The sequence below is a fragment of the Trichechus manatus genome, unplaced genomic scaffold (assembly GCF_000243295.1).
Source record: "Trichechus manatus latirostris isolate Lorelei unplaced genomic scaffold, TriManLat1.0 scaffold00084, whole genome shotgun sequence".
Lineage (NCBI taxonomy): Eukaryota > Metazoa > Chordata > Mammalia > Sirenia > Trichechidae > Trichechus > Trichechus manatus.
In genome coordinates, this window is record NW_004444020.1 from 11,182,099 (window position 1) to 11,198,714 (window position 16,616).

Below are 16,616 nucleotides of genomic sequence, written 5' to 3' on the forward strand. Positions count from 1 at the left end.
AAGGAAATGGCTCACACAGTTGTAGAGGCTGGAAAGCCCCACGTCCGTGGTAAGACTAGAGGCTTCTCCTGGCTCACAGGCTGTAGAGACTGATGAATCCCAAGATTGGCAGACAAGACAGCACGTAAGCTGCTAGCTCAAGTTCCAAGAACCAGAGATCAGGCCAACAGGAGAAGCTGCAGAATCCAGAGCGAGCAAAAGCCCTCAAGCAGTGTCAGAAAGTCCACCTATATTGAATGTGGGCCACATCCCCAAGGACACTCTCTTTCAACTGACTGGCTACTCAGAGCAGATCCCATCATGGAGGTGATCACATTATATCAAATCTCATCATGGAGGTGGGTCACATCGTTATACAACTGCTAAACTACACCATAACTGCCAAACCACTGAGAATCATGGTCCAGCCACGCTGACACACAACCTAAACGATCACAGAGACCATGCAGTGAATTTAGAGAGGAATCTGAAATGTCACCATATGGAGGAATACAATGTAGTGCAAAGCAAGAAGACTGAAGTAACTGCTGGAAGTGTTCCAAATAAGCAACAAAAAACATTAGACAAGTTTGCTGTTCCAGACTGCCTTAAGGTGAAATTAGATGAACAATCGATTGTTGATGCCTGTGTTCAATTAGTTACTGTTAACAGTTGTTCAAGTTGTTCGTTTAATTGAATATTCAGGATTCCAAAAAATTTTAAATCCAATTACTGCTTCAATTGGCAAAATTTTTCAATCAACTCAGAGAATATCAGGGAAATGGTACCTCATGTGTCCTTAAAACTTAGCTCCAAAATTAGCAGTAATCTAGAAAAAATGAATACTCTCTTTCAAAGTAGATGTTGCCAGTAGGTTGAGTTGGTCCATTCTAGGAATTAACACTCAGTTCTCACAAAATGGTAAGATACACCTGTCAACACTAAGAATGAAAGAATTAAAAGAAAGACACATAGGTCTGTACATAAAAAACACTGCATCAAATTTTAAAGTACAACATTGATTTACAACAGATTTATTCTGTAACCACAGATAATGGCTCCAATATGATTAAATTTGTTGATTTGCTCAGAAATGATAGTGAAATCAAATGGCAAATGTCAGGGCAAAAGGACAATTTTGAAGACTCTGACTTAGTGCACTCTGATTTGCAGACATTAACCACTGAAGACTGCGATGAAACTGACAAGGTTTGTTAGAAAAGGCTGACTGCTATAAAGGGTGCTACACACACACATTAGTTACTAAAGGCTCAATAAAGGATGCTGACCTGGAAGAATTTTTAGGAGAATGTCATGAACTCATTCCAATACTTCATATTCTGACATTGTCTACCAATTTTTGGGAAAATAACTTAAGGAAACCTGTACTGAAATGCTCAACAAGTTGGGCAGTATACACGCCATGTTAGAAACCTTACTTCAAACCAAACCTGTTGCCGTTGAGTTGATTTCAACTCATAGCGACCCTATGGGACAGAGTGGAACTGGCCCATAAGGTTTCCAAGAAGCAGCTGGTGGATTCAAACTCCTAACCTTTTTTGTTAGCAGCCAAATACTTAACCACAACCCCATTAGAAACCTTACAAGGATGCAAAAATCTCTGCGATGTATTAGCTGAGATTAATATGATTTCTAATGATTCTAATATGATTTCTATATGCTTCTAATGAATTCTAATATAATATGTTTCTATTGACAAACAGGCATATGTCAAATTAACTCTGGAAACTTTAAAACCTTAAAGGTGTGGTAAGATTGCAAAGTGAACAATTAACCATGATTGATGTTTTTGGTATGTGGGTGGACACTGAGCTAAAATTAAGAACTCTTAAAAATACATTTGGAAACACACCCGTTGAAAATTTTAACGACAAGGAAAAAACTATCATAGAAAATGACAGTTTATTAGGAGCAGTTTATTGAGTCCTTGTTACTAAATTCTAATTAGTTCCGAATTTAAGGTGAAAGCCGCATTAAATTTAAAAAGCTTCTGCGAAATGACAGAAAATCTGAAAAGGAGCAATACTGAAAGTGTAACAAACTAAAGCAATTCAGAAATACTCTTGATTCAAATGATGATGTTGATGAGACGGAATTATTTCTCAAAACCAAAGGAAAAAAGTTAAATCGAGATCAAATGATGTTATTACTGACTCTGTATTAACAAGCTCTGATGATGTACAAACAGTTGAGAGAAAAAAGTATTCTTGAATTTTGGGAAGAAAACCTTTTACAATATCTCCAGTTATATGAAATTGCTATGGTATTTCTGGAGCCCTGCTGGCACAGTGGTTATGCGTTCAGCTGCTAAGCAAAAGATCGGCAATTCATATTCACCAGCAGCTCCTTGAAAACCCTATGGGGCAGTTCTACTCTGTCCTACAGGGTCACTCAGTCGGATTGACTCAGCAGCAAAAGATCTGTTTTGTTTGTGTATGGTAGTTTTGGGTGCACCAGCTGCTCAGGACGGTGTTGAGAGAGCTTTCTGAGGTTTGAAATTCATCTTATGACACAACAGGGATAGCTGAAATACAGAAATACTAGAGGATATGCTCTTAATTAACTGTAATTATGGTTTATTGCAATGATGTTTTCTAAACGAACTGTATAACTGTATATAATTTAAATTTATATTTGTAACAAAATGTTTATTTTATGTAATGTTATGGCAAGTCTTCAGCTTAGAACTGAGGTGAACATTAAAGTATTAAATATTTTATTGCACTCTGTCTTTACGTATTGACATAATAGGTATGATAGCATACTTTGTATTTCTCGTATTTTGTAAATGAATTCTTCTCAATTTTACATGGCTATTAAGTGTTAGTAGTGAAATGTTGCCTATGTCAAAATTAAGCTTCTTTTCAGTGCATTTTATAGTATTCAGAATTTCCAACTAAAACAGTATTTCAAAACTTCAATTTAATCATTTATACAGTTTGTTATGAGTGTTTTTATCACAGTACTATTTTTAAACTGACTCAGTGCTACCGTGAATTCTAGCATATTTTAAAAAATGGAATTAAAATATATACATACATTTTGTAATCCCTGAAACTATGGCCCTTGGACATTCTGTTAACTCAGAACTGAAATCATTCCCAAAGCCCACTATTCAGACAAAGATTAGACAGGCTATATATAAGACAAGGAATGATACAAACAAGGAATGTGCTTCTTGGTTCAGTTGGATATATGAAACTAAATGGGCAGCTCCTGTCTGGGGGCAGGATCACCAGGCAGGAAGGGACAGGAACTGGTCTAATGGACACAGGGAACCCGGGGTGAAAGGAGGGAGTGTGCTGTCATATTGTGGGGATTGCAACCAATGTCACGAAAAATTTGTGTATTAATTTTTGAATGATAAAAAAAATTCCTTTTGGAATTTTCCTTAATATAGTTGAAATGAAACTGTAATATATATATTTTTACATCGTGTTTTTCCTTCTATGAAACGTTTCGAGACAGTGATTAAAACTGGACATCACTGTCATTTTAGATTTAATTATTAATCAATGTGAAGAAAGAAATAGTTTAATACTGCTACTTTCAAAACAAATTACAAAATCCTGGGATGAACAAAATTCGAGTTAATATAAAAATGCAATATTATTTGCAATATAAGGAATGAATGGTAGCTATATTTCCTCAGATGAAATTGCTTCAGGTTGTCCACTTGCAGAATATAAATTTGAGATTGGAGAGGAAAAAAACAAGTTCCAAGTGGTTCAGTCATGATTAATGAACTGAAACCAGAACAAAAACAAATTTTTAAAATTTAGTGAACCAGAACGATAACCAGAATGAAAATTTATGGTTTAAACTTCTCAAATCATAATAAATAAATAACCCGTAAGAGACAACCTAGTTGATTATTTTCTATAAGCCAGATAAATATAGCCAATTTCCTATATATAGATGCCGCTTAGAAACGATCAGGACATAGAATAACAAAGAATCCTTGGGATGAGCTGTGACAGCAGGTAAAGGGAAGGCTGGGGGTTGACGTAGCCACATCTTTGGAAATCACAGTTCCAGGGAGCCCAAATCTCTAGAGAAGACTCTTACCCACTTTCCAGTAGAGCCCTGTAAGACTCATTAGGGCTGTTACTGGAAAAAGTTCCTCCTTCCGCAATGGTTTTGATATGTTCACTGTATCACGTATTTTTTAAAATTGTTGTAGTTTAAATGAAGTTTACATTTCAAGTTAGTCTCCCATATAAAAATTTATACATACATTGTTAGGTGACCCTAATTGCTCTCCCCATATAGTGTTACAGTGACAGCACACTCCTCTATTCCACCTGATTCCTCATGTCCATTCAACCAGCTCCTAATCCTCCCTGCCTTCCCATCTGACCTCCGGACAGAGGCGGCCCGTTTAGTCTCTTGTATCTACTTGAGCTAAGAGGCACACGTCTCACGAATATCACTTTATGTCCCACAGTCCAGTCCAATCCCTGTCTGAAGAGTTGGCCTCAGAAATTGTTTCAGTTCTGGGCTGACAGAGAATCCAGGGGCCATGCTTTCTGGAGTTCCGCCAGTCTCAGTGAGACCATTAAGTCTGGTTTTCTTACTAGAATTTGAGTTCTGCACCCCACCTTTCTCCTGATCCATCAGAGACTCTCTGTTGTGTTCCCTGTCAGGGCAGTCACTGGTGGCAGCCGGGCACCATTTGGTTCTTCTAGTCTCAGGCTGATGAAGTCTCTGGTTTATGTGGCCCCTTCTGTCTCCTGGGCTAATACTTTCCTTGTGTCTTTGGTGTTCTTCATTCTTCTTTACTCCAGGTGGATGGGACCAAATGATGCTCTTAGATGGCTGCTTGCAAGCTTTAAAGACCCCAGATACCACTCACCAAAGTAGGATGCAGAACATTTTCTTAATAAGCTTTTTTATGCCACTTGACCTAGATGTTCCCTGAAACCACAGACCCCAGACCCTTACTGCTGCGACTCTGTCCCTCGAAGTATTTGATTCTATTCAGGTAACTTCTTAGCTTTGGTTTAGTCCAGTTGTGCTGACTTCCCCTCTAGTGTGTGCTGTCCTTTCCTTCACCTAAGATAATTATTATTTACTATCTAGTAAGTAAATAACCCTCACCCTCCCTCCCCACCCTTGTAACCATCAAAGAATGTTTTCTTCTGTGTTTAAATCTTTTCATGAATTCGTATAATAGTGGTCTTACACAATATTTGTCCTTCTGTGACTAACTAAATTCACTCAGCATAATGCCCTCCAGATTCCTCCATGTTATGTTTCATGGCTTCATCGTTGTTCTTTATCACTGCATAGTATTCCATTGTGCAGATATAACATAATTTGTTTCTCCATTCGTCTGTTGATGGGCACCTAGAGTTTCCATCTTTTTGCTATTGTGAACAGTGCTGCAATAAACATGGGTGTGCATATATCTATTCACGTGACCGCACTTATTTCGCTAGGATACATTCCAAGGAGTGGGATAGATGGATCGTATGGTACTTCTATTTCTAGCTTTTTAAGGAAGTGCCAAATCGATAGCCAACAATGTATAAGTGTTCCAGTCTCTCCACAACCTCTGCAACATTTATTATTTTGTGCTTTCAGGATTAATGCTAGCCTTGTTGGGGTGAGATGATATTGTAGTTTTGATCTACATTTCTCTAATGGCTAATGATCGTGAGCATATCTTCATGTGTCTGTTAGCCGCCTACGTATCTTCTTTGGCAAAGTGCTTGTTCATATCCTTTGTTCATTTTTTTTAACTAGGTTGTCTTTCTGTTGTTGAGGTTTTGCAGTATTTTGTAGATTTTAGAGATTAGACAGACGCTGATCAGATTTGTCGTAACTAAAAATTTTTTCCCAGCCTGTAGGCTGTCTTTTGACTCTTTTGGTGATGTCTTTTGATGAGCTGTTTGATTTTTAGGAGCTCCCAGTTAACAAGTCTCTCTTCTGGTGCTTTTGCATTCTTATTTATGGTTCGTATTGTGTTTATGCCATGTATTAGGGCTCCTAGTGTTGTCCCTATTTTTTCTTCCATGATCTTTATCACTTCTGATTTTATATTTAACTCTTTGATCCATTGAGTTAGTTTTTATGCATGGTATGAGGTATGGGTCTTGTTTCAGTTTTTTTTGCAGAGGGATATCCAGTTATGCCAGCACCATTTGATAAAGAGACTGTCTTTTCCCAAATTAACGGACTTTCGGCCTTTGTCAAGTATCAGCTGCTCACACGTGGATGAATTTATGTCTGGATTCTCAATTCTGTTCCATTGATCTATGTATCTGTTGTTGTACCAGTACCAGGCTGTTTTGACTACCGTGGTGGTATAATAGGTTCTAAAATCAGGTAATGTGAGGCCTCCCACTTTGTTCTTCTTCCATAATGCTTTACTTATTTGAGGACTCTTCCCTTTCCATATGAAGTTGGTGATTTGTTTCTTCATCTCATTAAAAAATGCCGGTGAAATTTGGATCGGGATTGCCTTGTATCTGTAGATCGCTCTGGGTAGAACTGACATTTTCACAATGTTGAGTGTACCTATCCATGAGCAAGGTATGTTTTTCCACTTATGCAGCTTTCTTTTGGTTTCCTGCAGTAGTGTCTTGTACTTTTCATTGTATAGGTCTTTTATGTCTCTGGTTAGATTATTCCTAAGTATTTTATCTTCTTGGGGGCTACTGTAATACTGATTTGGTGATTCCCACTTGGAGGTTCTCTTTGTTAGTGTAAAGGAATCCAACTGATTTTTGTATGCTTAGCTTGTATCCTGATACTTTGCTGAAATCTTCTATTAGTTTCAGTAGTTTTCTTGTGGATTCTTTGGGGTTTTCTACGTATGAGATCATATCATCTGCAAACAGAGATACTTTGCCTTCTTTACTACCAATCTGGATGCCCTTTATTTCTTTTTCTAGCCTAAATGCTCTGGCTAGAACCTCCAGCACAATGTTGAATAAGAGTGGTGATAAAGGACATCCTTGTCTAATTCCTGTTCTCAAGGGGAATGCTTTCAAAGTCTCTCCCTTTAGGATGATGTTGGCTGTTGGCTTTGTATAAATGCCCTGTATTATATTGAGGAATTTCCCTTCTATTCCTATTTTGTTGAGTTTTTATCATGAATGGGTGTTGAACTTTGTTGAATGCCTTTTCTGCATCGATTGATAAGATCATGTGGTTCTTGTCTTTTGTTTTACTTATGTGACAGATTACATTGATTGGTTTTCTAATGTTGAACCATCCTTGCATACTGGGTATAAAGCCCACTTGATCATGGTGATTTTATGTTGTTGAATTCTATTGGCTAGAATTTTGGTGAGGATTGTTGCATCAATGTTCATGAGGGATATTGATCTGTTATTTTCTATTTTTGTGGTGTCTTTACCTGGTTTTGGTATCAGGGTTATGCTGGCTTCAAAGAATGAGTTTGGGAGTATACCATCCTTTTCTATGTTATGGAATACCTTTAATAGTAGTGGTGTTAACTCTTCTCTGAAAGTTTGGTGGAATTCTCCAATGAAGACATCTGGACCAGGGCTTTTTTTTGTTGGGAGTTTTTAAATCACCTTTTCAATCTCTTGTTATGGGTTTATTTAGTTGTTCTACCTCTGTGTTAGTTTAGGTATGTAATGAGTTTCTAGAAACTTGTCCATTTCCTCTAGGTTTTCAAAATTGTTATTCTAACAATTTCATAGTATTCTGTTATGATTCTTTTAATTTCAGTTGGGTTTGTTGTGATATCACCCAATTCATTTCTTACATGAGTTATTTGCTTCCTCTCCTGTTTTTCTTTTGTAAGTCTGGCCAATGGTTTATCAATTTTGTTGATGTTGTCGAAGAACCAGCTTTTGGTCTTGTTAACTCTTTCAACTGTTTTTCTATTCTCTATTTAAGTCTGCTCTAATTCTTATTATTTCCTTTTTTCTGGCACCTGAGGGCTTCTTTTGCTGCTCTCTTTCTACTTGTTCCAGTTGTAGGGTTAATGTTTTGATTATGACCCTTTCTTCTTTTTGGATGTGTGTGTTTATTTCTATAAACTGACCTCTGAGCACTGTTTTGCTGTGTCCCAAAGGTTCTCGTAGGATGTGTTTTCATTGTCGTTTGATTCTATGAATTTCTTTATTCCATCATTAATTTCTTCTATAACCCAGTAGTTTTTGAGCAAGGTGTTGTTCAGTTTCCATGTGTTTGATTTTTTTCCTTGCTTTTTCTGTTGTTAATTTCTACTTTTATGGCTTTATGGTCAGAAAAGATGCTTTTTAATATTTCGATGTTCTGGATTTGGTTAAGGCGTGCTTTATGGCCTAATATGTGGTCTGTTCTGGAGAATGTTCCATGCGCACTGGAAAAGAAAGTATACTTGGGTACTGTTGGGTGGAGTGTTCGGTATATATCCATGAGATCGAGTTGGTTGATTATAGCATTTAGCTCTTCTGTGTCTCTGTTGAGCTTCTTTCTGGATGTTCTATCCTTCAATGAAAAGTGGTGTGCTGAAGTCTCCTACTACTATTGTGAAGCTGTATGTCTTTTCAGTGCTGTTAAAGTTTGTGTTATATATTTTGGAGCCCTGTTGTTTGGTGTGTGAATATTTATTACAGTTATGTCCTCCTGCTGTACTGATCCTTTAATTATTATATAGTGTCCTTCTTATCCTTTGTGGTATATTTTAAAGTCTTTTTTCATCAGAGATTAATATTGCCACTCCTGCTTCTTTTGAGTGTTGTCTGCTTGATATATTTTTTTGAGTTTTTTGAGTTTTTGAGTTTTAGTTTGTTTGTGTCTTTAAGTCTAAGATGTGTCTCTTGTAGGCAGCATATAGATGGATTGTGTTTTTTTTAATCCAATCTGCCACTCTCTATCTCTTTATTGGGGCATTTAGTCCATTTACATTCAGCATAATTATTGATAGGTATGAGTTTAGTGCTGTCATTTTGATGTCTTTGTGTGTTGTTCACAGTTTCTTTGTACCACTTGATTTTCTGTGCTGAGTCATTTTTCTTTACGCATTTTCTTTTCATCTGTTTCACTGTTGTTGATTTTGTGTTTGCTGAGTCTTTATGTTTTTCTTGTTTTTTATTTTTATGTGTAGGATTGTTAGTTTCCTTTTTGGTTACCTTAATATTTACCCCTATGTTTCTAAGTTTAAACCACTCTTTTATTTCTTTATATTGCCTTGACATTCTCTCCATATGAAAGATCTATGACTGCATTTTTTAGTTCCTCTTTTTTAATGTTGTCATCTTTTACATAAAGAAATCTCTGTTTTCTATTTTCAGTGTTTTAGCTTTGATTTTTGTGACTTCGCTATCTCAGTTGATATCTCGTTGCTCTGTCATGTGTTCTAGTCTTGGGTTGTTATCTGATGTTACAGATTTTCTAACTAGAGGATGCCCTTTAGTATTTCTTGCAATTCTGGTTTGGTTTTTGCAAATTCCCTAACTTCTATTTATCTGGAAATGCCCTAATTTCGCCATCATATTTGAGGGACAGTTTTGCTGGATATAGAATTCTTGGCTGGCAGTTTTTTTCCTTCAAGGCTTTATATATGTCATCCCATTGCTTTCTTGCCTGCATGGTTTCTGCTGAGTAGTCCGAGCTTATTCTTATTGACTCCCCTTTGTAGATGACTTTTCGTTTATCCCTAGCCGCTCTTAAAATTCTCTTTATCTTTGGTTTTGGTAAGTCTGTTTATAATATATCTTCGTCACTTCTTTTGGGATCTACCTTCTGTGGAGTTCGATAAGCATCTTGAATAGATATCTTGTCATCTTTCATGATATCAGGGAAGTTTTCTACTAACAAATCTTCCACAATTCTCTATTTTCTGTTATCCCCCCCATTCTGGTACTTCAATCATTCGCAGGTTATTCCTCTTGATAGGGTCCCACATAATTCTTAGGGTTTCATTTTTTTAAATCCTTTTATCTGATTTTTTCTCATATAAGTTGATGTCAAGTGCTTTATCTTCAATCTTAATTCTGACTTCCATTGCCTCAATCCTGCTCCTATGACTTTCTATTGAGTTGTCTAATCCTGCAATTTTATTGTTAATCTTACGGATTTCTGATTTCTGTCTCTCTATGGATTCTTGTGGCCTGTCAAATTTGTCATTATGCTCTTCTCTAATCTTTTTAATTTCCTCTATTGTGTGCTCTGCGTTTTGATTAATTTCCTTCCTAATTTCTGGAAGAGTTCCGTATATCAATCTTTTGTATTCTGCCTCCAGTAGTTCGAAGAAATTTTTCTCCTCTGGAAAATTTCTAGATTCTTTATTTTGGGAGTTTGCTGAAGCCATCATGGATTGCCTCTTTATGTGATTTGATATTGACTGTTGTCTCCGAGCCATCAATAAGTTATTGTATTTATTTATTTTATGTTTGCTTACTGTGTCCTAGCTTCTTATTTTGTTTTGATAGGCCCAAATGGGCTGCTCATATGAGCTAGTTTGATTATTTGCACCTTTGAAGCTCTAATGTCCTGTCACCAGGTGGTCAGATCTGTTACTAGGTATGTGAGCTCAGGAGTCCACCCACTCCTCCTGTATACATTCAGCTCAGGTGCCCAGGTAGATAGCCACCAAATGTGTGGTGTAGGCTCTCACTTACAGTCCTAGACAGGCATGGGTGACTGGTGTAGGCACAGGCATCTGGTTGCAGCAGGGGGACACACTCTGGGCAAGGCAAGGGGCTGACAGCCACCCTCAAGCATCCAGGAGGAAGGCGTGTCCCTGTTCCCTAGAGTGTGTAGGCGGATAGGTTTTGCAGCCAGACTACAAGCACTGAAGGCTGTTGACTGTAAGGACTGGGGGTACCTGTTGTTCATAGGCCCCTATCGCAGGTGGCTAGGTGGCACGGGTGCAGCCACCAGTCTTCAGGCCCCTGATGCGGGTAGGTGAAGACCCTGCTTAACAGGCAGAGCAGTGTCAAATGTCAAGAACTTACCGCTTCACAGCTGAAACAGTTGAAGTTAGAATTCCGGTATATACCCTGTTGTACTGCGGTAATGAGGGTCTTATAGCATGTATTCTTATCAGGGATGGTAATTGGGGTGGAAATGGGTTACTGGGGAAAACAAAAAAATCTTAGGTAATTATAGTGATTTGTGGCCCTCCCGAAGTTTGACACGACCTGAAAAAAATCTTATTTCTTAGTATTTAATTTCTCCCTTTGGTTTTGTGTGTGTGTGTGTATTGGATTAAGTTTACAGAGCAAATTAGTTTCCCTTTTGATAGACTGTACATAAAATGTTTCATGACATAGGTTTCATGTGCAGCAATCTCCCAATTTCTGTCCTGGGTTCCCGTTTTTTTTTTTCATCCTGATTTTCTACCCCCTCCTGCCTTCTTATCTTTGCTTTCCGGCAGATCTTGCCCTTTCAATCTGTATAACTGATTGCTCTAAGGAGTGCATCCACCACTTGTCTGTCAGTTTGATGTACTGTGGTGGCTTTCCTGTTGCTGTAATGCTGGAAGCTATGCCATTGGTATTTCAAATACCAACAGGTCACCTATGGTGGAAAGGTTTCAGTGGAGCTTCCAGACTAAGACAGACTAGGAAGAAGGACCTGGCAGTCTACTTCTCAAAAAACTGGCCAGTGAAAACCTTATGAATAGCAGCAGAACACTGTCTGATATAGTGCTGGAAGATGAGCCCCTCAGGTTGGAAGGCACTCAAAATAATCATATGAAAACAGCTGCCTCTTCAAAGTAGAGTTGATGTGGATGGAGTAAATCTTTTGAAACCTTCATTTGCTGATGTGGCCAGACTCAAAATAAGATGAAACAGCTGGAAACATCCATTAAGAATCAGAGCATGGAATGCATGCAGTATGAATCTAGAAAAATTGGAAGTTGTCAAAAATGAAATGGAATGCATAAACATCAATATTCTAGGCATTAGTGAGCTGAAATGGACTGGTATTGGTCATTTTGAATGGGACAATCATGGTCTACTATGCCAGGAATGGCAACTTGAAGTGGAATGGCATAATATCTATTATCAAAAAGAACATTTCAAGATCTATCCTGAAGTACAAGGCTGTCAGTGACAGGAAAATATCCATACACCTACAAGAAAGACCAGTTAATACAACTATTATTCAAAGTTACGCACCAAACATTAAGGCCAAAGTTGAAGGAATAGAAGATTTTTACCAACTTTTATAGTCTGAAATTGACCAAACATGCAATCAAGATGCAGTGATAATTACCGGTGATTGGAATATGAAAGCTGGAAACGAAGAAGGATCGGCAGTTGGAAAATTTGGCCTTGGTGACAGAAATGATGATGGAGATCACCAGGCAGAATTCCACAAGACCAATGACTTATTCACTGCAAATACCTTTTTCCAACAACATAAACAGTGAATATGCACGTGGACCTCCCCAGATGGAATATACAGGAATCAAATTGACTATATCCACGGAGAGAGATGATGCAGAAGCTCAATATCATCAGTCAGAACAAGGCCAGGGGCCAAATGTCGAACAGACCATCAATTTGCTCATATGCAAGTTCAAGTTGAAGCTGAAGAAAATTAAAACAAGTCTACGGGAACCATAATACAACTTTGAGTATATCCAACCTGAATTTAGAGGCCATCTCAAGAATACATATGGCACGTTGAACACTAACGACCGAAGGCCAGACTAGCTGTGGGATGACATCAAGGACATCATACACGAAGAAAACAAGAGGTCATTAAAAAGAAAGAAAAGACCAAAATGGATGTCTCAAGAGACACTAAAGCTTCCTCTTGAACGTAGAATAGCTAAAGTGAAAGGAAGAAATGATGAAGTAAGAGAGCTGAATGTAACATTTCTAAGAGCGTGAGATAAAGTATTATAATGAAATGCACAAAGACCTGGAGTTAGAAAACCAAAAGGGAAGAACATGCTCCGCATTTCTCAAGCTGAAAGAACTGAAGAAAAAATTCAAGCCTCAAGTTGCAATAGTGAAAGATTCTATGGGGGAAATACTGAACAACGTGAGAAGCATCAAAAGAAGATGGAAGGAATACACAGACTCACTGTACCAAAGAGAACTGGTCAATGTTCAACCATTTTGGGAGGTACCATATGATCAAGAACTGAGGGTACTAAAGGAAGAAGTACAAGTTGCACTGAAGGCACTAGCAAAAAACAAAGTTCCAGGAATTGACGGAATACCAATTGAGATGTTTCAACGATCAGGTGCAGTGCTGGAAAATACACAAAATGAGTTCATGATCAGTGCTACAAAATTATGGTGAACAGACGGCAGTGGCTGGAGGATTTTTAATCAACTGCTCAATCTCAAAGTCGTACTGTGAGAGATGACTTGAGTGTACCTACTGGCTGCCTCTTGATGTTACTCGGGCTTTGAGAATCAGATTTAAAATAGTTTCTATTTTATTATTTAATTCTAAAAGGCATTCAACCTATCATTTATTATGTCAAGTGCTGAAAAAAAGTCAGTCAACAATATCTGAATGAAAAGCTAGCAGCTAATAAAGTTTACTAGTACTGGTAGCCTTCCTTCTAGGAGTCCCTGCTTAGTCCAGACAGTTAATGCACTAAGCTGTTAACCAAAAGGTTGGAGGTTCATCCACTCCGAAGCACCTCAGAAGAAAGGTCTGGTGATCTACTTCTGAAAAATCAGCCATTGAAAACCCTATGGAGCACAATTTTACTCTGTCATGATCACCACTGAGTTGGAATCAACTAAAAGGCCAATGGTTGTACTCTTCTATAACTTGTCCACGTATGACTCATGTCTGTAGAATCAAGAGAACTCCCCATTTTGACTCTCCATTTCTCAAGGTAATAGATTTATTAAAACATAGTCTATGTTCTTTTGTACCAGTTCAATGTAACTGGCAATTTGATAGAGTGAGGACAGGAACAAAAACTCTTTACTTTCTATTCTATTATTATTTTCTTTTTATTCTAGATTACTAAAAATGGGCATTAAAATTGTAAAATTCATACTTTCTTACACCTGCTTGCATACACATAGCTAAGTGTTTTTCCTTGGGTTTAGAGATTCCACAACCAGTTTTTCTTCTAACAACAAAATGGGTGACCTTAAGTTCTATCTGAAAACAGCCCTTTAGATTTCCTCTTGCAATGACACAAGCATGCTAAATACCTGAATGTAAAAATTTCTGTCCTTAGGGGCCAAATTCACCACTTTTCTGTCAGTCTGTCGCACTCTGGTGGCTTCTGTGTTGCTGGGATGCTGGAAGCTACGCCACCAGTATTTCAAATACCACCAGGTTTACTTCAGAAAAATCTGGCCAGAAACACCTCATGAATAGCAGTGGAACACTGTCCAATAAAGTGCCAGAAGATGCAAGTTAAGGCTGGACAATGAATAAGGAAGACCGAAGAATTGATGCCTTTGAATTATGGTGTTGGTGAAGAATATGAAATATACTAAGGACCGAAAAAGAAACAAATCTGAAAGAAGTATAGCCAGAATGCTCCTTCGAAGCGAGGATGGCAAGACTCTGTCTCACGTACTTTGGACACATTATAAGAAGGAACCAGTCTCTGGAGAAGGACATCATACTTGGTAGAGGGTCAGCAAAAGAGAGGAAGATCCCCAACAAGATGGACTGACACAGTGGCTGCAATGATGGGCTCAAGCACAGCAATGACTGTGAGGATGGCACAGGAATGGGCAGTGTTTCATTCTGTTATACACAGGTTCGCTATAAGTTGGAACCAACTTGACAGCATCTAACAACAGGGGCCAAATAAATACAGTAAAACCTGTGAAAGCCGGAACCTGTGTAAGACGGAAACCTGTCAGAAAAGAAAAATTCAAATATTATCCAGTAAAATAAGCATTAGAACAGTGGCTGCACCCTGTCAAAGGCGGAAAACTTGTAAGAAATGGAAAAACAAGGCAGTCCTGTCAAGTTCTGGCTGTCAGGTTTTCCACTGTATTAAGCGGAAATTAGTCCATTTCATTGCCACATAGTTGATCTAAGGCAACTCTCTCTGAGATATCTTCAAAAGTACAGCAAGAAACCTTTCCTATTGTAATCCTAAACAAAATAATAAAAAAAACACATTTCTTGGATATGCACTTAGCACTAGACACTATGAAATACACAAATGGGCCACCTAAAAATTGCTTATATCTCATTTTCTACCATTACTGGGATATTTCATAGAAAGCTAACCTGGAACTTAGATAAATATAAATCAGTGGTTGGAAGATGATAACTATTTCAGGTTAATAGATGATATCTATTTAGATAACTATCCAAATGACATAAAACTTCTTTTTCAAAGCAGTGTTCATATGGTCTAACATGGAAAAGAAAGAGTTTAAATGAGGAATATATAATAACATAATTATGTAACCTAATTCCAAAAACCTTTAGACGAAGAAATAACATCAAAAGAAATCCTTTCTGCACTTAATTTGAGAGGTAAAACAATAAAATCAAACATTAAAAATAATGTATATGGTTAAATAAATATGTATTTCTTTGCTAAATTTTATAAGTCATTATAAATTAACTAAAACCAGGAAACCAGAGAGATTGAATGAATTTGAATAAGGTGAACAACCTAGTTATTTTAATATGTCAAATCTGTTTATTCTGATTCAATAACCATTTTAAGTTTCCTTCTTTTGAACACTGGTGATCAACTGAATTTAAGAAATGCCAGTTTTTGACAGGGCCTTGAAAATTAAATCAAGGGGCTAAAATTTGGTGGCTTTTTTAGAGCAAAATTATTTTCCTTTCTTTCCATTCTGCCTAAAGATATACATTCACTGATACCCATGAATGTCTGAAAATGAATGTTAAAATTGATCTAAATGGTTTATGATTTAATATGTCAACTTCTACAATAGAAGGTAATTTTCACAAAAGAAATAATTCATTTTAGAATAGTAATTGCAAAGGGCCTTAAGATTAAAACTTTGAAGTTCACTGATGAAACTGATTAACAGTTGCCCAGGTTCCAGCATATGTTTTCTTTGATTGATGACTGTCCAGGACCAATGTTTTCAATTGTCTTTAGCAAAAAGTATGGTAAGCTTACCCAGAATCTGAGCTTTTTAAATCTTAAAACTTTCTGGTCCATCATTTAAAGCCTGTAAGGGTTTAAATGCCAAAATTTATCCTGCAGAAAATTATCCATCCTACAGAAATATACCTACATAGAAAAGAAAAATTTAGCTCAAAAAAAGTAACAAAGTCCCAAAGGGAGTTACAGAAATGGCCTTTTCTTACCTGAGCAACATCTTCGAGTTTATTCCACTTGATAGACAGCAATAATTTTGGCAGTGACTGTGGGAAATTCTCTCTGCAGTCTTGTCGTAAAGTCCAAATAAGGTCCGTTTCATTCTCACATAGTTGAGATAAGGGATCCCTGTCCAAGATTTCTTTCAGTACAGCAAGAAACTTTTTTCCACCTCGACTCTAAGTAAAATTAACAGTTACAGAATTTAATCATGCAAACATCACTGGCAATCTTTCAGCAAACTTGTATACAGTATATTTATAGACAATAAATTTACACACAATTTATAAGTTTAACATGTGCGATACCAAAGATATAATATCTTAAGAAATGACAAAAAGACAGATTCTTTTTTATTACTTTTTATCGTTGAATATTAACTTTGTAAGGT

At 37.2% G+C, this 16,616-nt stretch overlaps 1 protein-coding gene across 4 annotated transcripts in view; it reads right to left on the minus strand.

Moving 5' to 3' along the window:
* The window catches only part of PIK3CB (phosphatidylinositol-4,5-bisphosphate 3-kinase catalytic subunit beta), a 172,440-nt gene that overhangs the window by 54,254 nt on the left and 101,570 nt on the right, over nt 1-16,616 (minus strand). For all 4 annotated transcript variants that reach the window (XM_023736020.1, XM_023736019.1, XM_023736021.1 and 1 more), the window contains one exon: nt 16,216-16,404. In XM_023736020.1, coding sequence (XP_023591788.1) covers nt 16,216-16,404 — 189 coding nt within the window. The remainder of the gene's footprint in view (nt 1-16,215; nt 16,405-16,616) is intronic.